At 38.1% G+C, this 12,818-nt stretch overlaps 1 protein-coding gene across 2 annotated transcripts in view; it reads left to right on the top strand.

The window, feature by feature from the left end:
• The window catches only part of PLEKHG1 (pleckstrin homology and RhoGEF domain containing G1), a 55,877-nt gene that overhangs the window by 35,615 nt on the left and 7,444 nt on the right, over positions 1-12,818 (top strand). For both annotated transcript variants that reach the window (XM_051801531.1, XM_051801530.1), the window contains exons 5-15: positions 1,926-1,972; positions 2,387-2,537; positions 3,500-3,631; positions 5,886-6,068; positions 6,157-6,252; positions 6,367-6,453; positions 8,430-8,463; positions 9,471-9,566; positions 10,819-10,857; positions 11,296-11,318; positions 12,197-12,415. In XM_051801531.1, coding sequence (XP_051657491.1) covers positions 1,926-1,972; positions 2,387-2,537; positions 3,500-3,631; positions 5,886-6,068; positions 6,157-6,252; positions 6,367-6,453; positions 8,430-8,463; positions 9,471-9,566; positions 10,819-10,857; positions 11,296-11,318; positions 12,197-12,415 — 1,107 coding nt within the window. The remainder of the gene's footprint in view (positions 1-1,925; positions 1,973-2,386; positions 2,538-3,499; positions 3,632-5,885; positions 6,069-6,156; positions 6,253-6,366; positions 6,454-8,429; positions 8,464-9,470; positions 9,567-10,818; positions 10,858-11,295; positions 11,319-12,196; positions 12,416-12,818) is intronic.

Here is a 12,818-nt window from a genome sequence, read left to right as displayed (position 1 = left end):
ATCCTAATCTTCTCTCTTAAGCACCCTGACTTATTATGTGTGCTAACTAGTTTGGTAGTGATTGCCATAGAAAATTACACAGTGTAATGTCTGCAGTGCTCTGAGGTTTGTTAATTTTTCATTTTGAGTGGAAATGGTTTGGAGCTGTGACTGTGGTTCCAAACATGGACATGAACAGGCTGTGACACAAGCTCACTGTCTCTGGGTGTGGACATGGGGCATAAGTACACTGCCATAAAAATTAGCTGCAACAACAAAATTAGTTCAAGTGTGAAAAACCAAGCTAAATTATTTAATTGTATTTGTATCAAGACTACATTTTGTTGGTTTCTAAGAGAAGAGCAGTTTAATAAGTTTACAGCCCACCAATGAGTAAATGGGAATCACAGTCCTCTGGGGAAACATTTACTAGAAGTTTGCTTGAGTTATTTTTTTCAGAACATTTATTACTGAAATCCACTAAGACATATTGAAATGGATTGCAATGACTTGTACTCATGCAGAGTAACATCGTATTTATACAAGGTCCTTATGGATCACTGCTCAGGGGAGAAATGAATGGCATAACTTGCTTTACCCCTGTGAGAGGGGTACAGGACTAGTGCTGTTGGAATTGGGGAAGGGCACTGGCTCTTTCTGATGAATGGCCAAAGGAAAAACAACCAAACCCAAACAATGAGAAACAAAAGCCACAACCTGCATCAGCCCTCTCCCCAGACGGTGGTGCTCCTCAGAGCACCGCTGCCTTCTGTGAAGGCAGATGTTTGGTCTTGCCATTCACCAGCAATGACCTCTGGTAGACAGCCCCTCCTGGAGCACAGCTATTGTGCTGCAGAATGCCAGAGCCCATTCTGAAGATGTTTTGTGTGGAAACTGGGGTCCTATTTACTACTGGAGGATTTCATTTTATCAGTCTAGGGCTTAGGAAAGAAAAAATTATTGATTTTGGGGACACTTTGCCATTCTACAGTGCTTTCTTAGTCTTTAAAACTCCAGCAAGCAGTAGAAATTGTGTATTATTTGGGATAGAAGTTGACAGTCAGATGTGGATTTAGAGCACATGGGAGTGTTTCTGGAAACCTGTTCTTGCATAGAATTAAATGATAATTATTAAGAAAAAAATTAGACCAGGGAGGAAAGAAATGAAGCTCAAACTTTAGTTCTGAGAAGCTTGTCAGCATTAAGTTTGAGCAATTGCACTGTGACAGGCAAGTGTGGAAACCCACCCAAATCTAGTTCTAACTTGTTTGGGTAATAGCTTTCTGCTTTCACATAATTTACTTTAAAAAAAAAAGATTGCTTTTGTGGCTTCTAATTTCACGCTTAGGCTGTGCTCAAATGTGAAAGTATTTATAATTGCTTGAAAATCACATGCCAAACATAAGCTGCAAAACTTATTTTTCACAATAAGTATGTCTGGCACATGGTGTGATTCTTGGGGCTGTCCTGTGCAGGGCCAGGAGCTGGACTTCAATGATAGTTGTGGGTCCCTTCCAACTCAGGGTATTCTACAATTCTATGATACGTGTGTACTTTAGCACACAAAAAAATTAGATATGTGCAAGCCAGCTGTTTGAAGGGGATGCGTGTAGTGATGGTGTTTTGGTTTGTTTTTTGTTGTTTGGGGTTTTTTTGAGATGCATAGATTTTCATAAGGTACCTTGGAGGTTGTGTTGCAAAGCCACTTGTTTTATCTCTGTGTAGATTTCCTTGGTTTTTCCTTCAAGTAAAGCAAAAATTTCTCCCCTCCCCCCCATACATAGTGAAATTAAATTCTGGTTGTTTTAGGACTATCACAGTGAAAGCAGAGAATTCATTGATCAGGAACTGGAGGTGGTATCGTGGCATCATCATCTTTATCTTGCACACATTAGCTGCTAGTTTGACAAAATCTAAATATATGCAAACTTTTCCTCCCCATCCAGAGTGAAGATTTCCACATATATACGCAGTACTGCACCAATTATCCGAGGTAGGAATTATGGGTTCCCTTTCTTTGTTTGTCCTTTGGCCAATTTAAGTAATGCAAGTTGCAGCTTATGCAAAAACAGAACAGCTTCTCCCCCCCCCTAAATTCAAGGAATGGTCAAGGAGTTTACCTTTTCTGTAAAAAAGAAAAAAATGCAATAATTTTTTAAAAATACTCATCTAAAATTTTGGTTTGACTGTTCTTGTTGTTCATTGCTTTATCCTTCTTTAGAAAATGATGGTCTTATTCTGCAACACTGCATATATAATTCCCAGTAATAAAGAGTGGTTGCAGAAACAGCAGTGATTAGAATAAGAACCATCTGCCCTCTTTTACAAGGAAATAAGAAAACAATTCTTGACTTTACCTACAAACTTACTGAGACAGTGTCCTAAAGGTATGTATTGATGTTTTCAGGTCAGTGGCTGTGTTGACAGAGTGCATGAGGAACAAGGCACTGGCCAAGTTCTTCAGAGAGCAGCAAGAAGCGCTGCAGCATTCTCTGCCCCTGGGCTCTTATCTCTTGAAACCTGTCCAACGCATCCTCAAGTACCACCTGCTTTTGCATGTAAGCACACATTAGAAATGTATTTTGTTTAGGGCTTCTGCATGTCGGAGTTCTTGCCTTTGGTACAAGGCTTGATGGTTAGAAAAGTTCTGGGTTTCCTTAAATGCTCTTTCATTTGTCTTCGTCATTTCACACCATATGCATATATTTGGGATGGGGAATTCATGGTAATTGTTTTAGACACATTGAATCAGTCTGTGCATAACAAATAATTAGCACTTTTTTTGAAAACTGGTCTGTAATTCTGAAGTTCTTCAGAAAATTCTTGTCATGATTAAACACTTTTGTACACAAATTTATTATTCCAATGAAGAACAACATTTTTCCACATATTGCAATGTCGGGGGTGGTTGAAAGAAGGATTACATACATATAAACACCCTGACTACTAAGAATTTTGTGTAGAGGAATGACTGAGGAAGTGGGAACTCTTCCCATATTCAGTGAATTGAGTTAAGCAAGTTTCAGAAATTCCTGCTTTATTGTTAATGTTTTCAACATATGTTTCCTATTAGAGAGTCATGTTCTAGTGAAGTATAAAGACACTGATCCTTATTTAAAATGTCTGGCACTATTCTGCTCTCCAACTGTAAAGTTATGCCTCGTGTATTTCCATCAGGGTTTTGTAAGTGTAGATATGTTCTGTGTTTTAAGAATGCCATTAAATACTGTCTGAAAAGATCTCCTGTCAGTGTGCTGCACTCTTTCTGGGCCTCTCTGCTCACATCGGCTGCTGCAAGTGTAGTCACTGCTAAACTGACCATAAAGGCTTGACTTTGTTAGTCATCTTGTGTTAATCAAATTGATAGCAACATGCAATAGTAACAAAGGCAGGAACGTTGCATTTGAGTGATTGCAATGGAAAGACAAAATAGTACAGATGAAAATATTGTATTGTGTCCAGCTAGAAAAATTAATTTAGGAATAATAGGCCTTTTTTTTTTTTTTTGCTTCTGTCTTAGGAAATAGAAAACCACCTTGACAAGGACACTGAGGGCTATGATGTGGTGCTAGATGCCATAGATACAATGCAGAGGGTGGCATGGCATATAAATGACATGAAAAGGAAACATGAACATGCCATCAGGCTCCAGGTGAGTTCCCAAAGAGATTTTATGGGTGTTTTTGACTGTTTTTGTCAATATATATGCAATTAACATTTTTTAGTTTATCTTTTCTTTTAATCTTTGTCAGTCATAATTTAGACTCCTGTTGAGCATGCCCGTGGCTGTTCGATCTTGGAAAGCATGGTCATAACTGCTCCAGGAAAATCTCAGACATCTCTACCCTACAAGCAGCATCCTGTAAAGCATTTATTTTGCAGTAATATGGAACTTAAGATAACTCTTCTTTCTTCCTTTCCCTCAATTGTACAGCACTGCTGTACAACCCTAGGGCATGGCTTTGTTCAGAAATCCTGTGGTTTCCGATTTCTCCCCTTTGTGCTGATTAATTTTGTTTTGAGGCATTTCTTGTGCTGTTTCTTGTTTAAGAACTTTCCTCTTGGGCCTTTTGCAGACTCATTATCAGTTGCTTTTGTGAAAAGCATAAGCCTAGAAACGTGATACTTAAAAAAACCTTAACTTTGCTTCCAGTGAAGAATTTTTGAGGAGAAAAAACAAAAGCTACACCCCGAATAACTTTTGGCATCAAGAGCAAGCTCTTTTGTAGAATTTTTACCTGCATTCCGTTTCCTGGTTCTGAGTAAATCGTGATTTTAGACTACACTTTCATCCGAAGTATTTATGTCTCTCTAAGAAAACTGGGGAGATTTTTTTAGTTTACAAAAGGGAGTAATAGGCTTATATAATTTCAGAAATCTATGTCATGTTATTCTTTGTCCATTTTTTTTCTTTTTAACATAGATGAAAATTATTTACCTTTTTTTGTGGTTTTCTTTTTTTTTTCCTGGGGTTTTTAATGTTTGGGTTTTGTTTTGTTGTTGTTTATGTGTAGGGAGAATAGGGTTATATTTGACAATGTCTTGCCTGCAGCAGTGTAACCTTTTTCCACATGTTGCTGGAAATGCATGTTAATGACTTTTAACTACAATCTACTATAAATTTGAGTAATTATATTTGACAATAAAGAAGGTTAAGGGCTTTTGGGAAAAAAGATTCTTTTGTTTTTTTAATTTATTGAGCTCAGCTGGCAAATGTGTGGGGTTGTGGAAAATGTTCATGTTCATAGTTACCCTTTAAAAAAGTAAAATCTGTTTCTGTAGCCATAAGGATAGGTCTTCTGTGGGCTATCACATTGCCATGTGGTCTGTAATTCTGCAGTTTCTGTGACAGCAGTTCCTGCGCAACGTCTCCCTCAACAGAGGTGGACATGATCCCTGTGCTGTACCCTGACTTATTTACAAGTTCCTGGAGAGATCTGATAAAATGCAACTTTTTTTCATTTCCTGTGAATGCTTTAGCATTTAGTGTTTGTGCTTCACTTGTACTGAGATATTTTCTCGCTAAAGTCTAGTGTGCTAGAGAGCCCAATCTAGGATGAGGCAATCTGTCCTTGCTTCGCTTATGCTGCCAGGTTTAAAATCTGATGGATGTTTTTAAAGATTTCTTTAGTTAAAGGTTTAGTCTGCTTTTAGAATTTGCTGTCCCGTGCTTCAGTCCTATGTCATTGCCACTGACAGAAAACACAACCAACTCAAGGAAACAAGAATAGCAACTCAAGGAAACAAGAATAGCCATGGTTAAGTGACAGCCTTGTGAAGATGTTCTTAGATGTTGTTCCAACCTTTTTTTTCATTTTCTTAATTAATAAATAAGGTGAGAAATATCTATCTTATCTATCCCAAACATTGAAATACAAGCATATCTTCAGATGTTCAGTTGACCAAATCACTCCCGGTCCTTCAGTCTTCTGAGAATCATCTCTTCAATCTGAACACCTCACACAACTTCAGGAGGATACGTAGGGTGAGAGGCAAGTGTTAAGAGGAATTGATTAGGGATGTAAAGGAGAGAAGGGCACAGACATGAGAGAGACTGATGACTGCATTACAAAAGATTTTCCATCTCTGAGAACACGGGGAGACGAGGTTGCACTCTTTCATTACAGGCTGTCCCAGGGAGCTCAGGGCTCTTTGCTGGGTCCATGCAGAGGCAGTAACGAGTACTCAAGGCATGTTCTAGGCTGGCTTTGCAATAAGTCTCCAAGCACCTGGTTGCAATGTTGCACATAACCTAGTAACCTCAGTACTGCTGGGTTGTGACTTTCCACTATTGGATGCTGAACATTATGTAGAAGAGTGGGAATGGCCTCAGCAGATCATTTGGGTCTTTGTTTCAGTAAGGTCTCTGAAATGAATGTTGGTTTTTCTTTTTTGATCTTTTGCAGGAGATACAGAGTTTGCTCACTAATTGGAAAGGGCCAGACCTCACGAGTTATGGGGAGCTGGTTTTAGAAGGAACATTTCGCATTCAGCGAGCTAAAAACGAGCGCACGTTGTTCCTCTTTGACAAAATGCTGCTAATTACAAAAAAGAGAGATGAAATGTTTGCATACAAAGCTCACATACTGGTATGTCAGAGAGCAGGTGGTAATATGCTGTCTGCGGGTCTCTCCAAAACTCCTCTGTGATTCACATCATTGCCTCTCTTTGTTACAGTGTGGAAACCTGATGCTTGTTGAAGTAATACCAAAGGAACCACTTAGCTTTAGTGTCTTCCACTACAAAAATCCCAAGATGCAACATACTGTCCAGGTATGACAGAAACCCCCCTACCCAGTGGGTAACCTGGCTGATGTCCATATGCTATTTATGACACTGCATAGTGCAGGAGTGCATTTTTCTCATGGTGCTCAATTTTTTTATCAGGCAAAGTCACAGCAAGATAAGCGTCTTTGGATTCTTCACTTGAAGAGGTTAATTCTAGAAAATCATCCTGCTAAAATTCCTGCCAAGGTAAAAAAAAAAAAAAAAACAAAAAAAACCCCCAAACAAAATCACTAACTTAAAGCAATCTTGTTAGCTGCAAGATGCATGCAATATACAGAGTTTAGGCTACAGCAGGTTAATTAACATGTTGTGTACTTATATCTTTAAAAGTTCCTCAGAATTAATTGGAAAGTTCCACTGTAATTATCTACAGGGATTGGTACAGAAGTAGAAGAACTGGACTGGGTGAGCAGCATTTGTCTGCTAAGACATAAGTAACATAACTGCAGTGTCAGAAAGCTTGACTATAGGAGTGTATCTTAGCTTGATACTGCCTGTCTGCAGAACACCAAGATGCATCAATTACAGCATGTGTAGATGTTACCAAGCTAATTTTAATTGATCTTGGTTCAGTATCATAGCAGTGAAACTGCTGACAGCACACACTTTATTTGAAAACTACACACACCCATCCTGAACCCTGCATCCTTAGCTGGGACATCTAGGCCCTTTTTGGTGAGATAGCTAGCAAGCTTTATGCCAGAGAAAATGAGGCACCAATACCATGTTCATAGCTATAATATCTTGGAATAAGGAAATTTGGTCCTTTTATTTATGAAATCCAGTCTTAGAGCTTCAGGTGATGCTTCCCAGTGTAACATATACCACCTCTCAGAGGAGGTTAAGCCTAGTTAGCTCTTGCCAAGACACAGCAGCCACTGACTCATGTGGAAACAGGATTTCTTTCACACCGAGTTTATGGTTGGTTTTTAAGTTTCCCCTACTGTTTTTTCACTGAGTTTTTTGCTGTAATTGCTAAAAAATGTTAACTGTGACTGATGTGTGCACTGTACTGTACTAACTCTCATTTTCAACAGTGCAACAAAAAGAGAATTATGGGAGTAAAAAGCCCTATCAGTTCCTAGTACTAGTTCTCCTTTTAATTCTTTGTTGACAAAGTCTATTGAAAGTATAATATTTATGCTAGTATCCATCCTTACAATGTAAATAATCGCTGCAACTTATTAGGTTGTAAAAAAAAAATAAAAAAATTGTAGCTTGATCTCAGCTTTTGTATCAAATTGCTTTCTTACTTCTTATTCGATTTTTTTTTTTTTTTAATCTGTGGAAGAAATGCATAACTAAAAATATTTTCTGCTCTGAGAAATAATGGCACTTTAGAAAGGAAAAGTCTAACAAAATAAATCTCTGTGATTATCTGCACATTTTTTTATTTTATTTTGTTTCTGACAAACCGGTAGTTGGTAGTTGTGAGGCTGCTCTCTACCCAGCTTTTGGAGAATTTAACGGTAGTCCACATGTGACGCCCGGTGGAAAATTACTGAACTGCGCTTCTAGAAGGGCAGGTTAGATGTGGTGTTTCAGTTATTTTCTTACTTATTAGCTGATACGCTTGCTAAAACATTCAGATTTTTTTTTTCCTATCAAAAAGGGGGAAAAGTTTAAGCAATCATGACATTCTTTTTATCCTGCTTCAGTCTCACTTGAGCCAAATTATGATTATTCTTTTTTAATAACTTTACCTCAAGGAAACTCTTGAAGGAAGGTTGGTAGCATTTTATGTGCCAACAACTTCAGAGTATGAAAATAATAAGGGCGTTAAACTATTTGATTTCTAGGGAGGAAATGTTCTGTGAATCACCAAAAAAATATTCCAGAGCACTATACTTCAGATACGAGGGCCAGTTTTTTGCTAATCTCAGCAGGATATGGAGACATGGATCTATGGCTTTAAATTCTGGGCTGGTAAGCTCCTGCCAGCAAAATTCTTCTTCACATATGTAACATGTCCAACACACAGAGAAAAACAAAAAAATACAAACCAAAAAATAATGCTACTAACCATATTTATTAGTTCAAAAATAAACTTGCCATTATTTGCATATAAACTCACTATACTATCTGTACTATGCAATGCAATTTGTTCTGCTACTAACAGATTAACTTTTTCATTCATTCATTTGTTACTTTTACTCTTCCAGGCCAAGCAGGCAATTCTCGAAATGGATGCCATACGTGAGTTGGTTCTTTTTCACTTTTGTTTTAAAAAAATAATAAAACCATCTTCAAAAGTTTGGCTTTAGCTGTCGGTTTCATTTGAGATGGAAGAAGGTCAGGCTTACATTCCTTGAATTATGAGCTTGCTGGAAAAGGCAAAATTGGATGCAGATCCTGTGGAGCTCTGTAGGCACTGGGCTGATTGGTCTGCAACCAACAAGCTGATGAGCAAGGAAGAGGCAAATAAGACCCACTGTAAACACTGGCCAATCTCTTTTGCTTACTCCATGCTGACTAAGTATGTGATCTTTCCTGTGTTGTAGTATAAACTTCTTCTGGCTAGTACGCACTGAAGGGCTAGCATTATGCAAACACACCTTGAAGAAGTACATAGCAATGCTATGACTTCTTCATGCTGGCAGACCTGCAGCTAGAGGATAGTGACGCTTGTCTTCTTACATCTGAAGAGTTTATCTGTGTGTGTCCCACAATCCAGCACAGGAAAGCACGTGATGCTGCTGTCTGTGCTCTGAGCACAGCCCCATCTGCACAGTCCCTACTGTTGCATCTTCTCCTTTCTGCCTTCACTGGTGCAAGATGCTTCAGCTCTTCATGACACCAATAATCCTTGGCAGTGTAGGAGAATGAGAACAGTAATCCTAGGATATAAATGCTGAGGAAGTCTTGGAGTATAGCAGGCTTGTTATTTATTTACACAGTTGTTGTAGAGTTGGTCAGGAAGGCTCTGACTGAGAAACTGGCAAACAAACACGATGGTGGGGGATAAATGTTTCTGGGTTAGCCATCTGGAGGCAGGCACAACTACATGGGCAAAGCATTTCCCTGGCTGGCTGGTTAACAGCTACCCTAGAGCAGCATATCTTGCTTGTGTTGCTCCAGGTTCTGATGAGGTGCCACTATATCAGTCATAAAGGGATGATGGTACTGCCTCTAAAGGGAGCCAAGGCATGTGAAGTGCCATCCTTGTCACTCTCTTATTCTTTGTGCCTCTGCTTGTTCCCCAGATCACCCAGGCTTCCACTATAGCCCTGAGGGAGAAATGAAATCATCATATCAGCCTAAGGAAGGCACTGCTCCTCACAGAGTGAGAAGGAAATCAGGTGAATAAACTCCTTTACAATCCAGATGACAAAAGGAAAACCACACAGGACTGTTTAGAGATGGGTGAGGCTGGGCACGTGCAATTGGTTTTTAATCTGCACACTGTGCAGATTTAACATGGCACAGTATCTCTCAGATGTGGGTGAAGCATCTTATTAACTATTTGTTGTTTCTGTGATTTATGGTTTATATCCGCTCTTTGCATTTAATGTAATGAACCTACATTTATAACGGTGGATGCACAAAGAACAGGTGGTACTTTCTAATGGATAAAAGAAAGCTAGTCACATTATTTAAATCTGACATTCCCCCCTCTCTGCAGTAACTTGTCTCAGAAGTGATTCCGTCCTGATTATGATAGGCTTGTTATTTCAAAACATGATTGCTATCTATACTTAGTGTAATGTCTGCCTTATGGATAATAGAGATTTAAGAAATAGTTATGCTGACTTTAGAGGGTGTTCTTCCTTCTAGGTTGAACATATATCCATAATTACTGTTAGTTTCCTCTCAAAGACACTACTGTCTTTGTAGTTGTGTGACTTCATATTGCAGTCACTGTTTGTCTCTTTTTCTCCTTAAAGACCTTTCCAATTTGGAGTGTGTAACACTGTTTATTGGGAATGACTTCAACAAGACCAATGGGGGTATTGATGTAATATTTAACATACATGATTTAACATGTAATGATTTAACATACAGCAGCATTTATGTCTGAAAAACAATCAAGTTCTAATTACGTTTCAGGCATCTTCCTTTGTTTCTGAGGTGTAGTATTGCATTGGTGCTGCTCTACTTGTGAAAGGAATAATACAAGATACTGATCAAATGGCCTCCTATATAATGTTCAGCTACCTACACTTTTTAAACCCTCTTAAGTTGTTGATACCTCATACATATTTCGAACAGAAAACCTCCAACAACTTAGTGTAACAACAGAGATGACCAAGTCTTTTGAAAGCAGGAATCTTAACATGGGATAAAAATTTATGTGTGCCTTTTTGTATGGAGGGCAGCTTCTATTGCATTGAGAAACATATATGTTCTTTGGTAACAGCTGTAGGTTTGGCATTCAAGAAATAGTTTGGGTTTTTTTGTGAGGAAATCGGGGGATAAAGAAATTAAATTCTGGCTTCATTGCATGGGCTCAGAAGCTTAAATTTTGATATCTATGTTATAAAAAGTTGGTGAAGATGCCCCCAGCTTTCTTTGGAATGCTGGAGTGCTTAAACTTGTTTTTATCATTTTCAGAACCCTCATCTAGAGTCCATAAAGTTTTGAAATCAAATGGTAAGCTACTTTGTCTACTGTTTATTGACCTAGTGCTTCTGTACTTTGTAGAACAAGTAAAGATGGATTCTTTCTTCTTATAACTGTCCCTAAATACATTAGGGGGGGAGGAGGAAGTTTAAAAGAAAACAAAATATCGGTGTTTAATGTCTGCTTTTCCAAACTTGGCGTTTGTGTAAACATCCTAGCAACTGAACACAGAGAGTCTTGGCCATTGTGAATGGTTGCTCATAACATAGCAGTGTTGCAAAATTAGGCCCTCAAGTGGAACTCTGAAAAAACAGATATCACGAGATTTACCAGAGACCCTATAGTCTGTTTGTTCAGTTGCTGCTGCCTTCAACACCCCTTGGGAAATTTGTAATTGGGATATTAGTGTCACATTAAAATGGGCAAAAACTGATAACGGTTTGATCATTTACTTATTTCTGTTTTCAGATATAAGTCCAGATATGCAGAAGGTAAACCATTTCTTGTATTTCTTGTTTTAGCACATTCATTTGATTTGAAGCACAGTATTTACTGAAGAATCTGCATCTTCTTGGTTGTGTTGACTTTAAGAATGGAAACAAACCCATAAATGTTATTTAGCATCTCAAATAGGATTACTGGAATGAAAGCAATAGAAATACAGTTTACTATTTCAGGAATATTTAATAAAGAAAAAATTACTGATCCATATATTGTTGTGATTTATAATACAATACAATCAATTACTAGGGCTATAGAATACTTAAAAATACCACTAGAATCAAGGAAGTGCTATGTATAAAGATAGTGTTTATTCTTCGGAGCATATTATCTCTGCATTTATTAAATAAGACTGGAAAGTTTCAGCTCACTCTGAAATAAATATCGTATATATAAATCCTGACATATCACCAAACAGAGCAGATGCAGCTTAAGCAGATAGAAATGAGCATTTCTAATTTGTAGATTTCCTGTAAGAATTTGTAATGATGTTACCAGTACAGTTGGAAAGTCTCATGTGGAATTTTGAGTCTTAGGGTTTTATTTAGAATGGAATTTAAAGTGGGGGTGCGTGGAAGTTTTATAAACAGGATACATTAGATATGACTTCACTGTCATGCCATAACACTGAAGGTCATGATTTGGGAGGTGGGGGAAGTGGGGATTTGCATGTATTTTTTCAGTTCAAAATATTGGATGGGAAAATACTTATTGTTGTACTTATGCCTTTATAATAATCTCATTTCAGTGCAGCTAACTCAATGTAGCTTAAACATTTCCTATAAGTCTGATGTAAAACAGTGTGTTACGAAAATATAGTATCTCTATAAACTTCTAATCAAAGTTTTGTGGTGCTTTTTTTTTTAAGCGGATTGGTATTGAGGGAGCTCTATTATCTCAAGCCACCAAACTAGGATCAAGTGAAGCCCTGCTGAATTCTAGGAAAAAGGTTGCATTGGAATCCAGTGGGCTGGAGAGCCAGTTTCAAGAGTCTATTGAACCAGCCTACAGCAGCGACCAGGACGAAAATCTTCAGACTTCTGCTACGGAACAGATTGATGCTGATGATGAAGAAGAGTCTGAACAGGTAGGAAAAAGAGGGGAAAAAATAAAATCATTTTTTCCCAGGGAGGGTGGAAGAGAGATTAAAATTATCCGTAAAACAGCCATGAGGAAAGAATGCGTTGCAAGTGTTTACAGCTTTCTCTTCTTAGATATATTTTTATTTAGACTTCACACAATACTCTTCTGCATTTAACAGAGAAGATGTAAAAGTAGCCACTATAGAGAGGGAGAAATTCCCACTGCTTGAACGAGATTTTACTTAGTCCTCCTTTGCAGTCCTCAAACTTAGTTCTGACAGAAAGCTATTGTTTTTACCTGTTGCACACAAGTGGCTTTTCCTTGCTTCTTCAGCTGATGCCATGAAAGAAACCTTTTTAGGCCACATGCAAAGACAGTGCCTTCAGGTCTCCAAAGCAAGGACTTGA

This window comes from Manacus candei, unplaced genomic scaffold (assembly GCF_025592945.1).
Source record: "Manacus candei isolate 608988 ecotype Guabito, Panama unplaced genomic scaffold, ASM2559294v1 h1tg000052l, whole genome shotgun sequence".
Taxonomy (NCBI): Eukaryota; Metazoa; Chordata; class Aves; order Passeriformes; family Pipridae; genus Manacus; species Manacus candei.
Note: the sequence above shows the minus strand (reverse complement) of the source record. Positions and strands in the feature narration are given on the sequence as shown.